We start from the raw sequence: 26,270 nt of genomic DNA on the forward strand, positions 1-26,270 counted from the left end.
ACCTATTCTTCTGAAACTGTTGCAAAAAAATGGAAATGGAAGTAAAAGTCTCAAGCCCATTCTCTGTGCCTAGCATTTCCCTGATTCCAAAAAAGGACCCCACTAAAGGAGAATTACAGGGGTGCCTGGGTGTCTCAGTGGGTTAAGGGTTAAGCAGGGAGCCTGCTTCCTCCTCTTTCTCTGCCTGCCTCTCTGCCTACTTGTGATCTCTGTCTGTCAAATAAATAAATAAAATTTTAAAATCTTAAAAAAAAAACTAGAATTACAGATCATTATCCCTGATGAATACCAATGCAAAATTTCTCAAGATACTAGCTAATCAACTTCAATAATATATTAAAAGTATTATTCAGCATGATCAAGTGGGTCATTCCTGGGCTTGAGGAGTGGTTCAATCTATGCAAATCAATCAATGTAATATACCGCATTAATAAAAGAAAGGATAAGAACCATATGATCCTCTCAGTAGATACAGAAAGAATATTTGACAGAATGCAGCATATTTTCTTAATAAAAACTCTCAAAAAAAAAAAAAAAAGTAGGGACAGAAGGAACATACCTCACCATCACAAAGAACATATACAAAAGACCTACACCAAATACCACCCTCAATGGGGAAAAATTGAGAGCTTTTCCCCTAAGGTCAGGAACGTGACAGGGATGTCTGCTTTCACCACTATTGTTCAACATAGTGTTGGAAGTCCTAGCCTCATCATTCAGACAGCAAAAAGAAATAAAATACATCCAAACCAGCAAGGAAGAAGTCAAACATTCACTTTTTGCAGACAACATGATACTCTGTGTAGAAAACCTGAGAGACTCCATCAAAACTGTAACTGATATATTAATTCAGCAAAGTTGCAGGATATAAATTAATGTACAGAAAATCTGTTGCATTTCTATACACCAATAATGAAGCAGCAGAAACAGAAATTAAGCAATTGATCCCATTTATAATTGCACCAAAACCATAAGATACCTAGGAATAAACCTAATCAAAGAAGTAAAAGATTTTATATAAGAACATAAGATTTTATATAAGAACATAAGATTTTATATAAGAACATAAGATTTTCATAAGAACACTTATGAAAGAAATTGAAGAGGACACAAAGAAATGAAAAAACATTCCATGCTCATGAATTGGAAGAACAAATATTATTAAAATGTCTCTATTACCCAAAGCAATCTACATATTCAATGCAATCGCAATCAAAATAACACCAGCATTTTTCACAGAACTAGAACCAACAATCCTTAAATTTGTGTGGGACCACAAAAGACCCCAAATAGCCGAAGCAATCTTGAAAAAGAAAAGCAAAGTGAGAGATACTGCAATCCCAGTCTTGAAGCTGTATTACAAAGCTGTAATCATCAAGACAGTATGGTACTGGCACAAAACCAGACACATAGATTAGTGGAACAGATTAAAGAACCCAGAAATGGATCCTCAACTCTTTGGTCAACTAATCTTCCAAAGAGCAGGAAAGACTTATTCAGTTGAAAAAAAGACAATCTCTTCAACAAATGGTTTTGGGAAAACTGAACAGCCACATGCAGAAGAATGAAACTGGACTACTTTCTTATACTATACTCAAGAACAAATTTGAAATGGATGAAAGACCTAAATGCAAGACAGGAAACCATCAAAATCCTAGAAGAGAACATAGGCAGCAACCTCTGTGACCTCAGCTGCAGCAACTTCTCACTAGATACATCTCCGGAGGCAGGGAAATTAAAGCAAAAATGAACTATTAGAACTTCATCAAGATAAAAAGCTTCTGCACAGCAGAGGAAACAATCAATAGAACTAAAAGGCAACCTATGGAACGGGAGAAGTTATTTGAAGATGATGTATCAGGTAAGGGCTGGTATCCAGAATCTGTAAAGAACTCATCAAAATCAACTTCCCAAAAAAAATCCAGTGAAGAAATGGGCAGAAGACACACAAAGACATTTCTGCAAGGAGGACCTACAAATGACTAAGAGACACATGAAAAAATGCTTACCATCACTCATCATTAGGGAAATACAAATCAAAACCACAATGAGATACCACCTCACCTGATAGTTAGTTGGCTAAAATAAAAAAACTCAGAAAACAACAGTTGTTGGCAAGGATGTAGAGAAAGGGGAACCCTCTTGAACTGTAGGTGGGAATGCAAAGTGGTTCAGCCACTCAAAAAAACAGTATGGAGTTTCTGCAGAAGGTTAAAAAATAGAGCTACCTTATGCCCTAGCAATTGTACTACTGGGTATATATCCAAATGATATAAAAATGCTGACTCGAAGGGGTACATGCCCCCAAAGTTTATAAAGTCACTGTCAACAATAGCCAAATTATGGAAAAAGCCTAAATGTCCACAGACTGATGAATGGATAAAACATATGTGTTATAAATATACAGTAGAATATTACTGGGCCATCAAAAAGAATGAAATCTTCACATTTGCAACAACATGGTTGGGACTGGAGTGTATTATCCTAAGGGAAATAAGTCACTCAGAGAAATACAAATATATGATTTCACTCATATGTAGAGTTTAAGAAACAAAACAGATGAGCATAGGGAAGAGAAGGTAAAATAAAATGAGATAAAAGCAGAGAGGGAGGCAAACCATAAGAGAAGTTTAACTAGAGAGAACAAAGTGAGGGCTGTTGGAGGGGAGGAAAATAGGAGGTATGCACTAAATGGATGATGGGCATTAAGGAGGGCACTTGTTGGGATGAGCACTGGCTGTGTTATGTAAGTGATGAATCACTTAATTTTCCTCTGAAACCAGTACTGTACTATATGTTAACTAACTTGAATTTAAATGAATGAGTGAATATATGAATGAATATTAAAAATAAAATAAAATGAAACTATTTCACAGAGGAGCCAAGCATATATCAACAATAACAAAACTGGCACTGGCTGAAATCATACAGCTCACAATGAAAAGGAGAACTAAGGAGTGGCCAGCTCTCTTGCTGAATCAACAACAAACAAACATTTAGTGATATTTACCTATTCATTATAAAACTGCTGTCCTTGACTCCTGGTAGAGTAATAGCTCATTTTATGCTGAATAACCTATTAATCTTTCATGGTATAGGTGGAAAAGACAGAAGTTATGCCACTTTAGGGGCATACTAAAATATACAAGAAAATGAAAACTCTAGTCTCCTGTTTTACAACAAAATAGTTGTTGGTTGTACTCTCTCACAAAAGCCAAGAGATTATAGTGTGGTATTTCTAGAATCCAAACAATGTATAGACTCCTTAACATTATATACCAAAAGTTCTCTTGACCTCCCTAAGCTAGTCTTCAGATGCCAGTTCAGGAAAATCTGGTATAGTTCAGGGTCTGGATTCAGACACCCTAGGTTGAACTCTCAGCCCCACCTGAAAAAGGCTTTGTAAAAAGGCCAAGTCACTTGACTTTTCTAAGCCTAAGTGTTCTTTAACTATTAAATAAGGATCATAATTCCAGCTGCCCTTTTAAGATTTTTCTGAGAAGTAAATAAATAATAAGGATGTCCACATTTTCTCTATTGTCAATGCACTGAAATATGCCTGCCTGCAACTTTGTCCTTAGCTAAATAAGTTCTAGGAACACATTCCAGTTTGTTACTCCAAAACCTAAGACCAAATAAGAGGTTTAAAGCTCTTCCTCCTTGAGGAATTCCATTATAAAAATATCACAAAACCTTCTTAATGTTTTACATCATCAAAACACTGACTAAATTAAAATTGTGAGTCAAATAAAAATAAAGATTTATTGAGTTTTGCAAATTGGGCTGCCTTTCTCTTGAACATACAGTAGGTTGATTTGCAGGAAGTAGGCAGGGGCCAAAGTAAATGAGGACATTGGGCAGTGGTGCCACCCTGAGATATAGGAGATGTACCACTTACACTAGGTGTACTCTAGACTTTGGAGTTAGATAGTACTGTCTTATAAATAGAAACCTACAACTTGCTATGAAGACTGAACTATAAAAGATGTCTTGGATTATTCACTCATCTTAAGGCTATTAAACTAAACAGGAAGAAGAGTAACTAGGAAAAAAAATCCACATAACTCTTTAGATACCATTTAAGAATGCATGAGTGGGGAATGCAAAGCAAACCTAGGAAAATATAAATGGCTTCAGTGTAAAATGGGCTTTCAGGTAGACTCTGATCTATTGAATTAATAATGATAAATAAAACTGAATTAATAATTTGAAACACTGAAAGAAGAATTAATACCTATTCTTCTGAAACTATTTCAGAAAACAATGATGAAAGGAAAACTTCCAAACTCATTCTATGAGGTCAGCATTAATTACCTTAGTTTCAAAACCAAAGACTCCAGTAAAAAGAAAAATGATAGACCAGTATCCCTAATGAACATAGATTCTCACCAAGATATTAGTTAATGAGAATCAACAGCACATTAAAAAGATTATTCACCATGACCAAGTAGGATTTATTCCTGGGCTGCAAGGGTGGTACAACATTTGCAAATCGATCAATGTAATATGTTACATCAATAAAAGAAAGGACAAGAACCATATGATACTCTCAATAGGTGCAGGAAAGTATTTGACAGAATACAGCATCCTTTCTTGATAAAAACTCTCTGCCATGTAGGGATAGAGGGAACATTCCCCAATAGCATAAAAGCCATACACAAAAAAATCCACAGCAAATATCATTCTCAATGAGGAAAAACTGAGAACTTTTCTCCTAAGGTCATGAATATAACAGGGATGTCCACTCTCACCACTGTTGTTCAACATAGTACTAGAAGTCCTGGCTCAACAATTAGACAACAAAAAGAAATTAAAGGCATCCAAACCAGCAAGGAGGAAGTCAAAACTTTCATTCTTTGCAGACGACATGACACTCTATGTAGAAAACCTGAAAGTCTCCACCAACATATTGTTAGAACTCATTAACTGAATTCAGCAAAGTGGCAGGATATCGTATCAATGCATGGAAGAGAGTTGCATTTCTATACATAGTGACATAGGGAACAGAAAGAGACATAAGGGAATCGATTCCATTTATAACTCCACCAAAAATAAGATACCTAGGAATAAACTTAAAGAGGTAAAAAAGATCTATACTCTGAAAACTACAGAATACATAAAAAAGAAATTGAGGAAGATACAAAGAAATGGAAAAGCATTCCATGCTCAGGGACTGGAAGAACAAATATCTAAAATGTCTAAACTACCCAAAGCAATCCACACATTCAACTCAATCCCTATCAAAATACCATCAACGTTTTTCACAGAGCTGGAACAAACAATCCCAAAATTTGTATGGAACCAGAATAAACCCCAAATAGCCAAAGTAATGTTGAAAAAGAAAACCAAAGCTAGAGGAATCACCATTCCAGACTTTAAGTTATATCACAACTTTTGCATCAGCTTGGATGGGACTGGAGGATATTATGTTAAGTGGAATAATTCAAACAGAGAAAGTCAATTATCATATGGTTTCACTTATTTGTGAAACATAAGAAATAGCATGGAGGACATCAGAAAAAGGGGAAAATGAAGGGGGAGAAATCAGAGTGGGAGATGAACCATGAAAGACTATGGGCTCTGGGAAACTGAGTTTTAGAAGGGAGAAGGTTGGGGGAATGGGTGAGCCCAGTGATGGGTGTCAAGGACGGTGCGGATTGCATGGAGCACTGGGTGTTATAAGTAAACAATGAATCATGGAATACTACATCAAAAACTAATGATGTATTGTATGGTGACTAACATAACACAATAAAAAAATTAAAACAAACAAATAAATAAATAAATAGGATAAGACAGTCAAGGGGCGGAGGGATAAAAACGCCCCCTCCAAAAAAACAAAGCTGTAATCATCAAGACAGTACAGTACTGACACGAAAATAGACACATAGATCAATGGAACAGAATAGAGAACCCAGAAATGGACCCTCAACTTTATAGTCAACTCATCTTCAACAAAGCAAGAAAGAATATCCAATTGCAAAAAGTCATTTCAACAAATGGTGTTGGGAAAATTGGACAGTCACACGGAGAAGAATGAAACTGGACAATTTCCTTACACCATACATTAAAATAGACTTAAAATGGATGAAAGACCTAAATGTGAGACAGGAAACCATCAAAATTCTAGAGGAGAATGCAGGCAACAACCTCTGTGACCTTGGTAGAAGCAACTTCTTGCTAGACACACCTCCAAAGGCAAGAGAAATGAATGCAAAAATTAACTATTAGGACTTCAACAAGATAAAAAGCCTCTGCACAGCAAAAGAAACAGTCAACAAAACTGAAAGGCAACCTATGGACCAGGAGAAGACATTTCCAAATGTCTTATCAGATAAAGGGCTAGTGTCCAAAATCTATAATGAACTTAGAAAACTCAACACTCAAAATAACAACAACAATAACAACAAAATCCAGCCAAGAAATGGGCAGAAGACATTAATAGACAGTTCTCCAAAAACATACAAATGGACAACAGACACATGAAACACACTCAACATCACTCACCATCAGGGAAACATGAATCAAAACCACAATGAGGTATCACCTCACACCTGTCAGAATGGCTAAAATTAACAAGCTAGGAAACAAAAGATATTGGCAAGGATGTGGAGAAAGGGGAATCCTCTCAATGGGAATGCAAACTGGTATAGCCACTCTAGAAAACAGTATGGAGAGTCCTCAAAATGTTAAAATTAGAGCTACCCTATGACCCAGCAATTGTACTATTGGGTATATATCTAAAGGATACAAACATAATGATTTGAAGGGGCACCCCAATATTATAGCAGCAATATTCACAATAACCAAAATATGGAAAGAGCCCGGATATCCATCAACAGATGAGTGGAGATACACACACACACACACACACACACACACACAGGAATATTACTCAACCATCAAAAAGAATGAAATCTTGCCATTTGCCATGACATGGACTGAACTAGAGGGTATTATGCTAAGTGAAATAAGTCAGTCAGAGAAAGACAAATACCATATGATTTCACTCATGTGGAATTTAAGAAACAGAACAGATGAATATAGGGGAAGAGAAGGAAAAATAAGGTAAGATGAAAACAGAGAAGGAGGCAAATCATGAGACTCTTAATTACAGGAAACAAATGGAGGGTTGCTAGAAGGGAGGTGGGGGGGGATGGAGCAATTGCATGACGGACAGTAAGGAGGGCACTTGCAATAATGAGTACTGTGTGTTGTATACAACTTATGAATCACTAAATTCTATGTCTGAAACTAATATTACAGGCTATGTTAATTAAATTGAATTTAAATAAGAAATTTTTAAAACGAAAATGCTAAAAAATTATAGATATGTGGATAGAAATGATTTAACAAAAGCTTCTAATTGGGCCACCCAGTTTTAAATTAGAAGGAAAAAATGATGTTAAGTTTAATAAATATATACTACTGTGGTTGAGATCAAAGAGTAATGTAAGTGATTTGAGAAAATTATAATAGTTGACTCTTGCTCCATGTGCAATTTAAAGAGTTAAGTTGAGAGTTAACTAGAGAAATTGACCATCACTATTTATTAATTCCCTATCCCAGAACATGACACAAGGCAACAGACAGCAGACTTACTTCTGATTGGGAAGGCTGAATTTCAATAACCACATGAACAAGGAGAAGCTTGGTGACTGATAAAGGGCCAAGCTGTCTTTATCAGAAGAGGGATGAAGCGCGTTTTGAGGGTAGGATCCTGAGGGTATTCATGCACAACTCTTCATTGACCTAATGCATGATTGATCAGTGCTGTAGTTTGCCCTGTTATTCCCTGATAGTACACAGACTTCCTGAGAAATGCCATTAACTCAAGGCTGACATTAACTGTTAGAATGAGTAGACATGAATCCATGCCAGCTGGCAATATAGCTGCATCCCTGAGCTCTGCTGTCACCTTGGTAAGGTCCTGAGTTGTCCTAGATGGGTGAGAGGATGGTATCCTGTGAGACTCACCAGCCAGCAATTTGTAGTTCCTGAGTGTGTCTACCCTGGCAAAAAATGGACTCAAACTGTGGCGGGGAGGGTGGGAAGGAGGGGTGGTGGGGGGAGACTGTACTCCTGTTGATGACAAATAGCATCCATATGTGAAATGATTGGTGCCTATCTGGTCCCCTGGAAATGTGACTAAGCCCATTGGCTGGTGCCTCCCTTCACTATGACCACCAGCGGAGTCTCAACATCTACAACCTATACAAAGTATCTATCACTAACTATCTTGGCCATTCTGCCTTCACTAACCCTACAATGTTTTGCTGCTCTGACTCCACTGGGAATGGAAGGAATGACTGAGAGCCTTTCCTACACTGATTCCAGGGAAGGAGAAACAGGCTAAGATACAGAAGTCATCCAAGTTAAACGCCCCCAGTCTCAGCCCTCAGTCAATTAAATTAGCTTTTGTGTTTGGAATAACAGCAAAATATGGGAACATTTTACCAGATTCCATCCAATTTTCAAGCCTAAATAATTTGGGGTGATGGTAATTCTTGATTAGTAAGTTCAGCCTGACCTGAATATTGTGAATGGAAAGAAGAAAGAAATTAAGTGTAGAAGGCACCCAGGCCTCTGCCACACAAACTCTAATAACTTCAACATCAATTTTGTACAACTACAAGGCTTGTTACCTCGTTTAGTGGCCCAAGTTTAATTTAAGAATCAACTGTCACAGCTTGTTCAACTCTCAGTAATAAGAGGCAATTTACTCAAGAGCCCTGTTATCCAAGAACCTTTCAGTGCACACACCATGAGCAGAACAGGAACGTTGTGTTATTTTAAAAGTTAAAAATGGCACCAATATATTTTCTTTATGTAAAATTTTGTTGATCTGTATTTTCATCATTCACTCTCATTAGTCAAAACAGAATCAGCTCCTAATTCAGTTCTAAACTCTTCATGGGAACTCATTTTCCTTGTGCTTTAGAAATGAATGTCATCTATTTCTAAATAACAGTATCTTAAAGGAAGAGGCCCCTTTGTGCCTCATATTAATAACAGAGGGCAATAAGAAAAGTATCCTTTCACCCAAGAACCACTAACTAAACAAATAGTAAATTCAAGATACAACTTTAAAAGTGGAAAATGATTTAAAAACAATAATTAAAAAAAGGCACTATACCTGCTGTAAATCCAGTGTAATTGTCACATAATGGTATTCAATTCCATTCTTAATACTGGGACTCTGCCACCAAGTGTTCTTTCCATCAATAGCATTTGTAATCGGGTGTCTCTCTTTTGAATCAGCAGCAATATGTGAAAGGACAAAAAAAAAATCATATAATGAATTTATAGCTATTTCTTTAAAAAAAAAGTAAAAACTAAGTTGAGAGCATCATCATGTGAATATCAAACATCAAAATAATATAAAGAGAGAGCAATTCACATCTTCAACAGATTTCATTAATGCCAACTTTTCCACAGCACTCTATAAGGTAGCATGAAATGCCTAGTTAGGCTGTAAGAGAATAAGTGCTCAACACTCTGGTCATCAATTCAAATAGGGAACTTTAAAGATTACTACAGAAATTAAGTGTGAAGAAATAATATTGAGATCTAATGGATGTGTCAGTCATTCAAAGAAGCAAAGCTCTACTGACTGAGGCAGCTCTAGTAAGCCATCCACTTCGTGAACAAAACATAAAATCCTGAATTGTGGTTGAAAGGTACTTGAAGATTTATCCTTCTGACACATTCATTATTACCAAGACTTGGGCACTCTGGGGTTATATGGGTTTAATATAAAATGCTGTCAAATCCATCCTATGAGACTTTTTGCAGTCAGCCCTTTACTGGCCAACTTCTAACCACTATTTAAAAATATAATGAAAGACGGGGTGCCTGGTGGTTCAGTCTGTTGAGCATCCAACTCTTGCTTTTGGCTCAGGTCATGATCTCAGGGCTGTGAGATCAAGCCCCACATGTTCAGCCAGGAGCCTGCTTCAGATCCTCTCTCTCCTTCTCCCTTGGCTCCTCCTCCTGCTCACATTTCTATGCTGTCTCTCTCATAAATAAGTAAATCTTTAAATATATATTTATATAAAATGAAAGATACTCCAAACCTCCCATCTAGCATTTGCCCATCCCCATCATCACTAACTCAATGGAGAACAGAGAGAATAGCACACGAAACTCTGTCCTACCAACAAAACGTGGATCTTCCCTCACCTTTACTCCAGGTAGATGAGAACAGAACTCAGTGTGCAAATTAAAAGGAAGACTGGAGATAGATTACAGGAGGGTGGACAATCATGCCATCCCAGCCCACCCCACTCCTGTAGTCTTTTCTTGACATCCTTTTCCTTCCTACACTCCTCAAACCTCACATTTCCTCCAACTTAGCGCTGTGCATCTCACAATAGCAGCCATTATCCCTAAAGTGCCAAAGCCCTCATTCTGTTTTGGTTCTTAGTCATGGGTTCTTGTCTGAAATCTGTTCTCATTTTCCAAGTAACACAAAAATTCCATTTTAGTTTTTGGTTTTTTTCTTCTTCTCTTCTAAATAGGCCCAGCTCATTCACAGGTGAGGATGGCAGGATTGGAGGTGGATGGAGATGTTCTTATTTCTATCCCAAGGGCTGCACTAAACTACTTAACTTCCTAAATTCTCACTTGAAAGCCAATATATTTAACCACAGAAATGTACACAAAGTGGAGGCTAGCTTCCCTGCTACACTTCTGTACATTACGGATTACATATGCCTTGGGGTGTCAGTCTTGAGAACTTTTTGACACTACTTCTCTGGGGAGATGTTTCAAATAAATGGCCTAAGAGTAACCTTCTAGATTAGAACACAATCTTTCTTGTAAATGGAAGGAATACTTCAAATAATGAGCAAACCATATCACTACAAGCAATAATAATGGACCCTCCCTTTGCCTACATGATGTAGTAATGTAGACATGTACTCTGATGATAAAGGTGATGAAAAAAGCATGAGATCTAGAATATGGAGACTTGGAGGATGAGGAGCTAGATGTTACTCCTGGCTCCACCATTTGGTGTTTAACCATGGCAACTCATTTAAATTGTGTGTGCAATTTCTGAAATAGGGATAACAAAACTCCACTCCAAAGCAGTGATTCCCAGGTTAATTTTCAGAAAAAAATTGAAAAAATGTAGATGAGAGATTTGTGGAATTGATATGAGTCCCGGCTCTTCAATGATGCAAGTCACAGTAACCTTCAGTCTACTTCAGTGTCATTTAATACACCGTCACTATTATTTCATCAAATAATGAACAACTGACCAAAAAAAGCTTTAAAGAAACATAATTTCTAAATGAACAGTCCTTTAAAATGTGTTCATTGTTGTCATTAAAAATTCAGAATTTCTCACTTTCTCATTTTTCCATGGACCAGTAAACATACCTTGGATGAGAACTTTAAACTAACATGGTTACCAGAGGAACATTACAGCTATTAATATTCTAACCATTATGCATATACATAAAATAAATTATACATCTGTTCAAAATGTACACTGTTCTGAATCTTAATTAGAGCTGAAATGCATTTAATAAAAACTTTGAAAAGAACAACAAAATCAAGCAAAATGAAGTACTCAATGCAATAGGAATTTCGTAATAAATGAAATCATCTTCAAAAGAAAAATTTTTATTCAAAACTGCATATTCATTAAATCTGCCATTTTTAGAGCAAATACTTTGACTATAATAGTTTTATTACAATAGCCTGTTATGACTTGTTTAATTAAAAACATAGAGGCTTATGTCCTTGAGTTACTTATGGGAATATGAGAGCACAGGACAAGACAAAAATATTCTATTTTTATTGATAAATTATTTAGTTCAGCTAAGTAACTGGATGGATTTTGTTTTGTATCAAGTCTTCTCATATTCGCAGTCCACTGAGATGGGGCATCCTATCTCATTATTGAAAAGTAAAATTGCTGAATGTATTTAATAATTGGCACTTGTTCTGTTGAAGCTAGGAAAGGTGTCAGGTCTTTATAACAACAGCAAATACCATAAGCAAAACCAAATATCAGATAAATGCCCTTGTGGTATCAGTGGTGCTGAAATTGGCACATTATAAGTCAGAACCATGAGTGAAATATTTCTGGCATTGCTTCTGAAGAAAAATAAATATCACAGCCTACATTCCCCAAACATCCTCAGGAATCTTCTTTACAGACTGTGGGTTTAATATGTGATCGAAAAACACACACAAAACCACATTTCCAAATCAAATTTGTGGCTCTTAGGTAATTCTGAGAGAAGCTATATAATTAGAAATTTTGATATCTGCCACCTCAGGTCAAATTGATATGAGAATTAGTCACGAAAATGAAGACTGGGAGATGAATCAACAATTAACCATAATCCCCATTATGAAAGTTTAATCATAATTAATTTGCAAATACTGATTAATTGTTGGCATACTTCCCTTATTTAGAATGAGGTAGAAACTTATAACATCCTCAACAGGGATAGCTACACAAGTCAATTTAAGGGCTAACTGCATCAGAAAATTGGCAAGGGAATCATTGATTAGGTAAATCTTTCAAACTGCTAGTTTTTAATTGGGAAGCACAATCTATTAACAGGAAGTTCAAGTTTCCTTTTCTCTTTATGGCAATTGAGTACAGGCCTGCCAGATTTATTCTAGCTGTTCAATGAATTTGTAAAACTTTATCATCTGTTGCTCCAACTTCTCTTAAAATATATTCATGTAGTTTACTGCTAGTTGCTTAATCTTATAGGGTATTGTTCTTTCTAAATTTCTAGTTTCAAAACAGGACTTCGAAATGTAATGAAGTTGGTACCTTAAAATTAATCACACGAAGTAAATCCAGACTGTAAGTTTAAAGGACACTTCAGGTAAATGAAAATGAGGAAGTAAAAAGACTACCTCCTTTACAGCTTGCTTAGTTACTAAAATATTCTGTTCACCTTTGTCTCAATATAAAGCTATGGGATGGGCTTGCCTAAATGCGGATGTCTTCCACTGAGACACAAGACTGAAGGGGGAAGTGACAGAGTCGCTCTTGGACTCAGTTTGGCAAATGCATCTCATCCACTTTTCCAGCCAAGAGTCTTCATTCAATTATTTTCCACCCCAATCTTTGCATCTGCTTTCTATTCTGTCTCGTGACTGTACGTAGTTTCTTGTCTTTCTTCTTTCCTGGAATACCTTTCCCTCTAATCTTAGGCAATTAGGCATTTTAATGCCCAACTAAGTCTCACCACCTTCTTGGAAACCTCTCTTGATACTTCAGTTCCCACTAATGTTTTCCTTCTCGGAAATCCTACATCACTTATAATATGTAACCACTAGGTACACAAGACCTGAGTTTATATTTGTTTAATTGCTTTTTATATCCAAGCCTTATCTATTCTAACATTGTACTTATAGGCAGGAACTATAAAGATGTGTATTGCTATTTATTTACATACATACATATATATACATATATATATATATATACATACACACACACACACACACACACACACGTACACACACACAAAATTTTAGATACTTTAACTCGCCCTCTCTACCCAGCTCATCCTAAACACACGCAGGCACACTCCCAATCACCTGCCTACCACTCCCACCCCATCCTGACCATTTCCATGCCTCCAGGGTTTCTCACATTCCTCATGAAATCATCAAGGTTACCAGTCTAAACCAACGGCAGTTTCACTGTATCAAGCTTCATTTTCTTCCCTAATGAACCTAAATCTCATAATCCTTCAATTCACTTATCTTCTGGCCTTTGCTTCCATTTTCTTGCCACCTTATCCTTCCATTCCACTTTCTCTGTAAAACTCCATGAGGCTCAGTACAAATATTTGATTCCTCCATTTTACCCCATATGGAATTCTTAACGTTATTCTCATCATGGCTCAGCAATTCTCCTATTCCCTGAAAGCAGTTAATAAAAATTTTACTTCTTTCCTTAACAGAAGACCCAAACACATATCTTAATGAGAAAATAAAGAGCATTAAATAAGAATTCCCTCCTAAATACTTCCTTCTATTTGCTTCTACTCATCCTCCCTCTTTCTGATTTGATCAGTTAAAAGGTATGTGTCTCCTAATTTAAGACTTTCCACCTGGTTAGTGACTCATCTGTTTTTACCTCCGGAGAACTACCACCCCACTTTTATCCTCAACTTTATCCTCAACTTTCCTGGCCTTTCCTTTTGGCACTGAAACTTGCTCAAATGCCTCCTGACTCTGAAAACCTTCAATATACTACATGTTCCTCTGTCAAAGTCCTCCATTCTCTTTCACATCAAGGATATTTGAAGGACTATTCCTATAATCCTTTCTTTCCTCTTTACCACTCATTTATCAACTCTGTGGTGTGACTTGCCACCATCAATCCACTGACAGCTTTCACAAGGTTCCCATATTGTCAAAATCAAGGAAAATCTATATTACACTTTTCTTACTCAATTTCTTGGAAGCAGTTAACATTGCAGATTACACATTCTTCCTGATAATTCTTTCCTTCCTCACATCCATGGTACCTGAATCTTCTGACTTCCTTCCTTGGATTCTGTTTCTCTTTATTTATTGACTTTCTAGATTCCACTTAACCTACCTCCCTTAGCTTTTGATATTTCCACAGGGCTTTGAACTAGTTCCTTTATACTTACTGTTCTAAGAAATAAGCAGACAGGTAAGATGTGTTCCATCATTCCCCACTCCTACGCCCATATCATAATAATCTACATCACAGAAATAACCAGAGCTGTTAAAAGGCAAGGAAGTTTTCTGATGGTCACCATCTTTTTCTTAACCTTTTTGTTTTAATATTTTGATACACAGGACCACCAACTTTAATCACAAAGGCCCCAATTCTCCAAATAAAGTATTTCCAGCATCTCTTAATTATACAACAGAGAGGTGACTATGCATTCTTCCCTTTAACCCGTTCTGATAAAGAATGCACAATACGTTCCAACTTTGTTTTGAGATTAAAAAAATGTAGATTGTGAGAGAAAGCTTCCTTCATTTTATTGTTTTGCAACTTAAAAAGAGAAGGAAACTAAGCAAATTTTAAAACAATATACTTGTGAAGTTTTATCCCCATTATAACTCACCTCATTGACATTACGTATTTACATTACTAACCTTCCCAATATATATATTTGATAATTTCCCAATGTGTATCTCTAAATCAATCTCTATCTCTAGAATTCTTGCACAACATCTTCCCCTTCTCCATATAAGTTCTTTACCTGTTAAATCAAATTACTCATAATTAACTGAATGTATCCTGTGGTTCCATACCTCCAAGACTTGCACGTGCTTTTTCTTTTATACTTTTGGTTTTTTTCTTCTTCTTTTTTAAATTAATTAATTTATTTATGTTAATAAACATATAATGTATTTTTATCCCCAGGGGTACAGGTCTGTGAATCGCCAGGTTTACACATTTCACAGCACTCATCATAGCACATACCCTCCCCAATGTCCATTTCCCCACCACCCTCTCCCGTCCCCCCTCCCCCCAGCAACCCTCAGTCTGTTTTTTGAGGTTGAGTCTTTTAGGTTTGTCTCCTTCCCAATCCCATCTTCTTTCATTTTTTCTTTTCCTACTCCCCCCAACCTGCCCACATTGCATCTCCACTTCCTCATATTAGGGAGATCATATGATAGTTGTCTTTCTCCGATTGACTTATTTCACTAAGCATAATGCCCTCTAGTTCCATCCAAGTCGTCGCAAATGGCAAGATTTCATTTCTTTTGATGGCTGCATAGTATTCCATTGTGTATATATACCACCTCTTCTTTATCCATTCATCTGTTGATGGACATCTAGGTTCTTTCCATAGTTTGGCTATTGTGGACATTGCTGCTATAAACATTTGGGTGCATGTGCCCCTTCGGAGCACCACGTTTGTATCTTTAGGATATATATACCCAGTAGTGCAATCGCTGGGTCATAGGGTAGCTCTATTTTCAGTTTTCCAGAGTGGTTGCACCAGCTTGCATTCCGACCAACAATGTAGGAGGGTTCCCCTCTCTCCGCATCCTCACTAGCATCTGTCATTTCTTGACTTGTTAATTTTAGCCATTCTAACTGGTGTGAGGTGGTATCTCATTGTGGTTTTGATTTGTATTTCCCTGATGCCGAGTGATGTGGAGCAGTTTTTCATGTGTCTGTTGGCCTTCTGGATGTCTTCTTTGCAGAAATGTCTGTTCATGTCCTTTGCCCATTTCTTGATTGGATTATTTGTTCGTTGGGTACTGAGTTTGCTAAGCTCTTTATAGATTTTGGATACTAGCCCTTTATCTGATATGTCATTTGCAAATATCTTCTCCCATTCTGTCAGTTGTCTTTTGGTTTTGTTAACTGTTTCCTTTGCTGTGCAAAAGCTTTTGATCTTGATGAAATCCCAGTAGTTCATTTTTGCCCTTGCTTCTGTTGCCTTTGGCGATGTTCCTAGGAAGAAGTTGCTGCGGTTGAGGTCAAAGAGGTTGCTACCTGCGTTCTCCTCAAGGATTTTGATGGATTCCTTTCTCACATCGAGGTCCTTCAACCATTTTGAGTCTATTTTTGTGTGTGGTGTAAGGAAATGGTCCAGTTTCATTTTTCTGCATGTGGATGTCCAATTTTCCCAGCACCATTTGTTGAAGAGGCTATCTTTTTTCCCTTGGACATTTCTTACTGCTTTGTCGAAGATTAGTTGACCATAGAGTTGAGGGTCTATTTCTGGGCTCTCTATTCTGTTCCATTGGTCTATATGTCTGTTTTTATGCCAGTACCATACTGTGTTGATGATGACAGCTTTGTAATAGAGCTTGAAGTCTGGAATTGTGATGCCACTGACTTTGGCTTTCTTTTTCAATATTCCTTTCGCTATTTGAGGTCTTTTCTGGTTCCATATAAATTTTAGGATTATTTGTTCCATTTCTTTGAAAAAAATGGATGGGATTTTGATAGGGATTGCATTAAATGCGTAGATTGCTTTAGGAAGAATAGAATTTTCACAATATTTGTTCTTCGAATCCGTGAGTATGGAACATTTTTCCATGTCTTTGTGTCTCCCTCAATTTCTTTCATGAGTACTTTATAGTTTTCTGAGTATAGATTCTTTGCCTCTTTGGTTAGGTTTATTTCTAGTATCTTATAGTTTTGGGTGTAATTGTAAAAGGGACTGACTCCTCAATTTCTCTTTCTTCTGTCTTGTTAGTGTAAAGAAATGCAACTGATTTCTGTGCATTGACTTTATATCCTGACACTTTACTGAATTCCTATACAAGTTCTAGCAGTTTTGGAGTGGAGCCTTTTGGGTTTTCCACATATAGTATCATATCATCTGCAAAGAGTGATAGTTTGACTTCTTCTTTGCTGATTTGGATGCCTTTAATTTCTTTTTGTTGTCTGATTGCTGAGGCTAGGACTTCTAGTACTATGTTGAACAGCAGTGGTGATAACGGACATCCTTGCCGTGTTCCTGACCTTAGCGGAAAAGCTTTCAGTTTTTCTCCATTGAGAATGATATTTGCAGTGGGTTCTTCATAGATGGCTTTGATAATATTGAGGTATGTGCCCTCTATCCCTACACTTTGAAGAGTTTTAATCAGGAAGGGATGCTGCTCTTTGTCAAATGCTTTTTCAGCATCTATTGAGAGTATCATATGGTTCTTACTCTTTCTTTTATTAATGTATTGTATCACATTGATGGATTTGTGGACGTTGAACCAACCTTGCAACCCTGGAATAAATCCCACTTGGTCGTGGTGAATAATCCTTTTAATGTACTGTTGGATCCCAGTGGCCAGTATTTTGGTGAGAATTTTCGCATCTGTGTTCATCAAGGATATTGGTCTGTAATTCTCTTTTTTGATGGGATCCTTGTCTGGTTTTGGGATCAAGGTGATGCTGGCCTCATAAAATGAGTTTGGAAGTTTTCCTTCCACTTCTATTTTTTGAAACGGTTTCAGGAGAATAGGAATTAATTCTTCTTTAAATGTTTGGTAGAATTCCCCTGGGAAGCCATCTGGTCCTGGACTTTTTTTTGTTTGGAGATTTTTGATGACTGTTTCAATCTCCTTACCGGTTATGGGTCTTTTCAGGTTTTCTTTTTCTTCCTGGTTCAGTTGTGGTAGTTTATATGTCTCTAGAAATGTATCCATTTCTTCCAGATTGTTGAATTTGTTGGCATAGAGTTGCTCATAGTATGTTCTTATAATTGTTTGTATTTCTTTGGTGTTGGTTGTGATCTCTCCTCTTTCGTTCATGATTTTATTTATTTGCATCCTTTCTCTTTTCTTTTTGATAAGTCTGGCCAGGGGTTTGTTAATCTTATTAATTCTTTCAAAGAACCAGCTTCTAGTTTCATTGATTTCATCTATTTTTTTTTTAGTTTCTATTTCATTGATTTCTGCTCTGATCTTTATGACTTCTCTTCTCCTGCTGGGTTTAGGCTTTTTTTGTTGTTTTTTCTCCAGCTCCTTTAGGTGTAGGGTTAGGTTGTGTATTTGAGACCTTTCTTGTTTCTTGAGAAAGGCTTGTACAGCTATATATTTTCCTCTCAGGACTGCCTTTGTTGTGTCCCACAGATTTTGAACCGTTGTGTTTTCATTATAATTTGTTTCCATGATTTTTTTCAATTCTTTTTTAATTTCCTGGTTGACCCATTCATTTTTTAGAAGGATGCTGTTTACTCTCCATGTATTTGCATTCTTTCCAAATTTCCTCTTGTGATTGAGTTCTAGCTTCAGAGCATTGTGGTCTGAAAATATGCAGGGAATGATCCCAATCTTTTGATACCAGTTGAGACCTCATTTATGACCCAGGATGTGGTCTATTCTGGAGAATGTTCCATGTGCACTAGAGAAGAATGTATATTCTGTTGCTTTGGGATGGAATGTTCTGAATATCTGTTCTGAATATCTGTGATGTCCATCTCAGCCAGTGTGTCATTTAAGGCCTTTATTTCCTTGTTGATCTTTTGCTTAGATGATCTGTCCATTTCAGTGAGGGGAGTGTTAAAGTCCCCTGCTATTATTGTATTACTGTCAATGTATTTCTTTGATTTTGTTATTAATTGGTTTATATAGTTGGCTGCTCCCATGTTAGGGGCATAGATATTTAAGATTGTTAGATCTTTTTGTTGGACAGACCCTTTGAGTATGATATAGTGTCCTTCCTCATCTCTTATTATAGTCTTTGGCTTAAAATCTAATTGATCTGATATAAGGATGGCCACCCCAGCTTTCTTCTGATGTCCATTAGCATGGTACATTGTTTTCCACCCCCTCACTTTAAATCTGGAGGTGTCTTCGGGTCTAAATGAGTTTCTTGTAGGCAGCATATTGATGTTTTTTTTTTTTTTTTAATCCATTTGGATACCCTGTGTCTTTTGATTAGGGCATTTAGCCCATTAACATTCAGGGTAACTATGGAGAGATATGAATTTAGTGCCATTGTATTGCCTGTAAGGTGACTGTTACTGTATATTGTCTCTGTTTCTTTCTGATCTACTTTTAGGGTCTCTCTTTGCTTAGAGGACCCCTTTCAATATTTCCTGTAGAGCTGGTTTGGTGTTTGCAAATTCTTTCAGCTTTTGTTTGTCCTGGAAGCTTTTTATCTCTGCCTCTATTTTCAATGATAGCCTAGCCGGATATAGTATTCTTGGCTGCATGTTTTTCTCGTTTAGTGCTCTGAATATATCATGCCAGTTCTTTCTGGCCTGCCAGGTCTCTGTGGATAGGTCTGCTGCTAATCTAATGTTTTTACCCTTGTATGTTACCGACTTCTTTTCCCGGGCTGCTTTCAGGATTTTCTCTTTGTCGCTAAGACTTGTAAATTTTACTATCAGGTGATGAGGTGTGGACCTATTTTTATTGATTTTGAGGGGCGTTCTTAGCATCTCCTGGATTTTGATGTTTATTCCCTTTGCCATATTAGGGAAATTCTCTCCAATAATTGTCTCCAGTATACCTTCTGCCCCCCTCTCTCTTTCTTGTTCTGGAATCCCAATTATTCTAATGTTGTGTCGTCTTATGGTGTCACTTATCTCTCGAATTCTCTCCTCGTGGTCCAGTATTTGTTTGTCTCTCTTTTGCTCAGCTTCTTTATTCTCTGTCATTTGGTCTTCTATGTCACTAATTCTTTCTTCTGCCTCATTTATCCTAACAGTAAGAGCTTCCATTTTTGATTGCACCTCATTAATAGCTTTTTTGATTTCAACTTGGTTAGATTTTAGTTCTTTTATTTCTCCAGAAAGGGCTTTTATCTCTCCGGAGAGGGTTTCTCTAATATCTTCCATGCCTTTTTCGAGCCTGGCTAGAACCTTGAGAATTGTCATTCTGAACTCTAGATCTGTCATGTTACCAATGTCCATATTGATTAGGTCCCCAGCCTTCGGTACTGCCTCTTGTTCTTCTTTTTGTGGTGAGTTTTTCCGCCTTGTCATTTTGTCCAGATAAGATTTGCTTTCTCCTCCTCTAGAATTCCGCTGTTCTTGGTGAGTGAAGTTGGTCTTGGCTGGGTTTCTTGTTGATCTTCTGGGGGAGGGGCCTGTTGTAGTGATTCTCAAGTGTCTTTGCCCCAGGTGGAATTGCACCACCCTTGCCAGGGGCCGGGCTAAGTAATCCGCTCAGGTTTGCTTTCGGGAGCTTTTGTTCCCTGAGCGCTTTCTGTAGAGTTCTGGATGATGGGAATGAAGATGGTGGCCTCCCAATCTCCGGCCTGGAGGAGCCGAGAGTTCGGGGTCCCGCTCCTCAGTGCACCCTCAGAGAAAAGTGCCCAACTGCCCCGCCTCCCTGGCCTGCGGTCGTGCCTGGAGGAAAGCGCTCAATTGCTCACACTAGGAGAAAACCCCCAGTCGCTTCTGTCTCCGTGGCCTCCGGCTGCACTTCGAGCCCAACCAGCCTGTGACCAGCTCAAGGTAGCCCCGAGCTGAGAGCTCACTCCTCGGCTTTGTTGCTGTAGCCGGCTTCCCCACTCTAATACCTGTGAGCTCTACGACACTCAGACACCCCCAGTCCTTCTATGACCTCGCAGGACCTGGGGTTACGCTGGCCCCGCCTGGGCTTCCCCCCGGTTTACCTTCTGGAGCAATGTCCCTCCGTGGAGCAGACTTTTAAAAGTCCTGATTTAGTGCTCCGTTGCTCCCCCACTTGCCGGGAGCTGGCCCCTCCCCCCGCGGTTTGTCTTCCCGTCCCTTTGGATCACTTCTCCGCAGGTCCTACCTTTCAGAAAGTGATCGATTTTCAGTTTCTAGAATTGCTCTTCTTCTCTTCGATTTCCCATTGGATTTGTAGGTGTTCTCAATGGTTAGATAAGCTATCTAGCTGATCTCTTGCTACCTGATGTCGTCTCAGCCTGCTACTTCTCCGCCATCTTGACTCCTCCCCTCTTTTCATCTCCTCTTTTATACTTTTCATCTTACTCTTATTTTTTCAGTACATGGGTCAGTTTCTCCCAGGAATAGTTAAATAACCTCTCTCATGTTCCCTTAACATTCCCTTTACTTTTCTGCTTCTCCTATTTCCCCTCTAAGTCTGTTAAGTCAAAGGCTTTGTATGATTTACCATGATGCTTCAATACAATGCATTGCTAGTAGCAGGTGTTCAAATGCTTGCTGAAAAAATACATAAATGAATCTGAGATATTCATGTAGTTCACAGAAGCCAGCAAGAGGGCTTTGTATGACACCTGTCCTTAAAACACTCCACTTGTAGTGTTTAAGAACCTCCATAATCTGGTTCCAACCTCTAGACAAAACCCTTCTTTTGGTTAGCCTTCATTTGTACCAGGACTGAATTTGTGACACTTCTGTCTCTCCTTCAGGCCCCTATACTGATTCTTTACTTTGTACTTTTTGCCCATGACTTCATTAATTGAAGGGAAGGACCATACCTTATTCCTGCTGGATCTTCACCGGAGTACCTAGCACATAAGTGACCCATGAATGACTAAAGTTTTCATTAATAACACATCCACATACTATTCTGGAAGCAGTGAACTTAATGACTGACACAGGTCTTCAGCTAGAAAACTTTCCTCAAGCAATGCACCTGGTACATATAAAGAACTCTGGCAATGTTTGTCAGATGATAGAGAAGGAGTATAAAGCATTTCCCAATGGAAGAAAAATTCTAGGAATTTGGGAGACCACAAACCCTTGACTTTAAGGCTACTTCAACTCAAAATCTCTCAATTACAGAGCCTAGCCAGTGTCATGCAAATATATACTAAAATACATACGGTTTGGATTGCTGCTGTTTTGATTGCAGATTCGACACTGGGGGTTCCTCACGGGCTGCCCAGGGACATGCTCTACCAATTTGCAATACATTTCAGGTCCTTTTTCTCCACATGTTGCATTTGTGGTGATAAGTGCGTTAGAAGCAAGATTCAGGACAGCAGGGAATAAACCTGGAAAAGAAGAACAAATGAAGATTTGTGGGCCAGAAACAACATGGTTATGATTTTGCTGCATTTTAAGATGAAGCTAGGATAGGATATTTTTCAGAACATTAATTAAAAATTAAATAATCAGTGGTAATTGAATATTTGTCTTAATTAATTACATACTCTATACAAATAGCATGTGTTCTCAAATGAACATTTCTTTTTGGGTCTAAAATATAAAATCTAAACCTATTTTCTTAATTTTTAACCTCTAATACTTAATTAGGAAGAAAGGCCCATCTCTAACACACACTTTAAAAAAAAAAAAAAAAAAAAAACTTGTTCACGTTATCGGCAAAAGATCCATCTCCCATCTCAGCTATTTTATAACTAGTAGTAAACTATAATCCTATGTAAAGATTTTGTACAAGTTGCATTTATGTTTTTGTGGTCATTTTTATGCTCTAATTATTATTTAGCATTAAATGGTTGTTATAATTTCTTTATATCCAAACTGGAGAAAAGAGCAAATGATGAAAAGATTTTGGAAAACCATTCTTTACTGTCTTCTGTGCTATAAGGCCATATTATATAGCAATATATTATCAGAAACAATAAGTATAGTAGTCCATGATCATACTACCACTTATTTCTTAGATACAGTAGAAGTTTAAGCCTGCTCAGATAAAATCACAGAGACCCACTTGGTGTAGAGTTGAGAAGTCCCTTCATTCCATATGAACAAGGGTCTTTACTTTCTACAACTCAATGTCAATTTTGCTTCATACATGACTAGTATTTGTATTTTATGGATCTCTTTTCAATGACAATATATTAAAGACATTTATCAGAAGCCTCTCTAACTGAAAAACTTGTCTTGGAGAAAGTACATTTGAGATTAAAGATAATTTGACTCAATTTGTATAAGGAACATGCTACCCATCTAGGGGGTCTCTGCTCTATACACATGCCAAGTAGGTCTACATTAATTTAACCCCTGATAGAGAGTTCTTTATTGACTAAATCTTATGTCCTCATGTGTTACTGAGATCCCCAGGGTTTTGAGTTCATAAGTGTTTTCTTTCCTACCTTCAAACCTCAGCACATCCTAGGTACAGAGTAAATACCTAATATATTTGTAAAATGAATGGATTATAAATACTGGCCACATAAATATTCTTTGCTTTATCTGTATCCTCATCCTCATCATCACCATAGGTATTATTGAATGTTTATAATGTTTCAGGAAATATTCTGCAGGCACTGTTCTAGCACTCTATCTCCCTGGACTAATTTGCACAAAAGATATCCTTATGAATTACATGCTATAAATACCCTTATTTTATTGAGATGTTCAGTAACTTGCCCAGGGTTGCAGGTAGCAAATAGCAGAGCTGTGATCTGACCCCCAAAAATCTTGCTCCAGAGTCTATCCTCTTAATCACTATACTGCATGTTCTCTACTATATCATATGAAACTACATAAATATAGTGTTAACTTGTGGTCCTGGTTGATCTTAGAACTGCACTGAAAGAAATAACAGCACATCAAATATAAAAGATTTTTAAATATTTTGATCTCTTTTGTAATCACTTTCAAAGCTTCAAAGAGGTAAGTGAATTCGAAAGACCATGCAAGACCACAATTATCATCTCAGTCACTCTCAGGGTATCCCCAAAAGTTGACTCCAAACAACCTCTCTCTTCCCTCCTTCACACACTTGTCCAGTCTCTAAAATCCGTCTGATTCTGCTGCTCCAATCTTTCCATGCCCTGCCCTCCCGGCCCTCCTGACTTGTGCTTTTCTTCTGCTAATAGTTACTTGGGGTTTCCAATTTTTCCATGTTTGCCAGATGTTCAGAACCTTTTTAAGAGATGTTTTTATTATGTTCGATTAGACAACGTACAGTATATCACCAGCTTTTGATGTAGTGTTCAATGATTCATTAATTGCATATAACACCCTGTGCTCTTCAGATCATGTGTCCTGCTTAATGGCCATCACCCAGTTACCCCAACCCCCCATGCCCCTCCCTTCTACAACCCTCAGTTTCTTTCTCAGAGTTCAAAGTCTCTTATGGTTTGTCTTTCTCTGTGATTTCTTCCCATTCAATTTTCCCTCCCTCTCCTATGGTCCTCTGCATTATTCCTTATATTTCACATATTAGTGAAACCATATAATAACTGTCTTTCTCTGCTTGACTTATTTCACTTAGCATAATCTCCTCCAGTTCTATCCATGTCAGTGCAAATGGTAGGCATTTATCCTTTCTGATGGCTAAGCAAAACTCCATTGTATATACGAACCACATCATCTTTACCCATCCATCTGTTGAAAGACATCTTGGCTCCTTCCACAGTTTGGCTATTGTGGACATGGCTGCTATGAACATTGGGGTGTATGTGCCCCTTCTTTTCACTACATCTGTGTCTTTGGGATAAGTACCCAGTAGTGAAATTGCTGGGTCATAGGGTAGCTCTATTATAAATGTCTTGAGGAACCTCCATACTGTTTTCCAAAGTGGCTGTACCAGGTTGTATTCCCACCAACAGTGTAAGAGTGTTCCCCTTTCTCCACATCCTTGCCAACATTTGTTATTCCTTGTCTTATTGGTGTTGGCCATTCTAATTGGTATAAGGTAATATCTCTTTGTGGTTTTGATTTGCACTTCCCTGATGGCAAGTGATGCAGAGCATTTTTTCATGTCTCTTGGTCATTTGTATGTCTTTTTTGGAGAAGTGTCTGTTCATGTCTTCTGCCTATTTCTCGACTGGATTATTTGCTTTTGGGTGTGAGTTTGAGAAGTTCTTTACAGATCTTGGATACTAGTCCTTTATCTGTTATGTCATTTGCAAATATCTTCTCCCATTGTAAGTTGTTTTTCAGTTTTTTGACTGTTTCCTTTGCTGTGCTGAAGTCTCAATAGTTCATTTTTACTTTTGTTTCTCTTGACTTTAGAGACAGAACTTACTTTTTTACTCAACTGCAGTCACTATTGTATTCATTCTTCCTGATAAGTTTATTTCTCCAACTCCCTCATTTTCCTCATCTGTATGCTCTGACCCCACTCAATGAGACAGTCTACCAATGTGACATGATTACCCCTAATATGATCAGATGATCACAGGTCAGAAAAATATTAGCCATTCATAAAGATACTGTTACATATTTCATGAGGAAATATAGAGTGTTTTCTAAATGGTAAAGTACTGTAAATACAAATGTTATTTATTATCTTTATTTTTTAGTTTTACTTATATAGCAGGCTTATTGGAAACTACCTCAATTTTGTGAGGTTCACCACATTACAAATTTTAAAATAATGTGATCATTCCCAAAGCATTATTTTATTCTCTAGATTGGAAAGAGATACACAATTAAAGAAAGTTTGTCTTTCTCTTCTGTCATTCATCACCATTTTGCATTTAACTCTACAATTATTATTTCACCAAATACGCACTGAGCATGATATACTGGATACCATAAAAGATTTGAGAATGAAAATACTATTAAGATAGGCTTATTGCGAGAAGTGATCTGAGCTGAATCTCAAAGGGGAAATAGTAGTTCATCTGGTAGAGAAAAGGAAGAAAAGAAGAGTGAACACAGAAGGCAGAGGGAACAGCATAGGAGTATGGACTTGTTTCTGAAAGCTTATGTGAATTTTGAGTAACTAATGGAGTCATTGACTTTATAGGTTTTTTTTTTTTTTTTTAAGATTTTATTTATTTATTTGACAGACAGAGATCACAAGCAGGCAGAGAAGCAGGCAGGGGGGCAGGGGAGAAGCAGGCTCCCCGCTGAGCAGAGAGCCCAATGCGGGGCTCCATCCCAGGACCCTGAGATCATGACCTGAGCCGAAGGCAGAGGCTTAACCCACTGAGACACCCAGGCACCCCTATAGTT

At 37.5% G+C, this 26,270-nt stretch overlaps 1 protein-coding gene across 2 annotated transcripts in view; it reads right to left on the reverse strand.

The window, feature by feature from the left end:
- The window catches only part of LAMA2 (laminin subunit alpha 2), a gene marked incomplete at its 5' end in the record, with an annotated part of 635,124 nt that overhangs the window by 471,909 nt on the left and 136,945 nt on the right, over positions 1-26,270 (reverse strand). The window contains 2 exons of one of the 2 annotated variants that reach the window (XM_080805462.1): positions 9,137-9,249; positions 22,217-22,387. In XM_080805462.1, coding sequence (XP_080661588.1) covers positions 9,137-9,249; positions 22,217-22,387 — 284 coding nt within the window. Of the gene's footprint in view, positions 1-9,136; positions 9,250-22,216; positions 22,388-26,270 lie in introns of those variants that run through there. The other variant, XM_080805461.1, reaches the window with a different exon arrangement.

Source organism: Martes martes (genome assembly GCF_963455335.1).
Source record: "Martes martes genome assembly, chromosome: 6".
NCBI lineage: Eukaryota > Metazoa > Chordata > Mammalia > Carnivora > Mustelidae > Martes > Martes martes.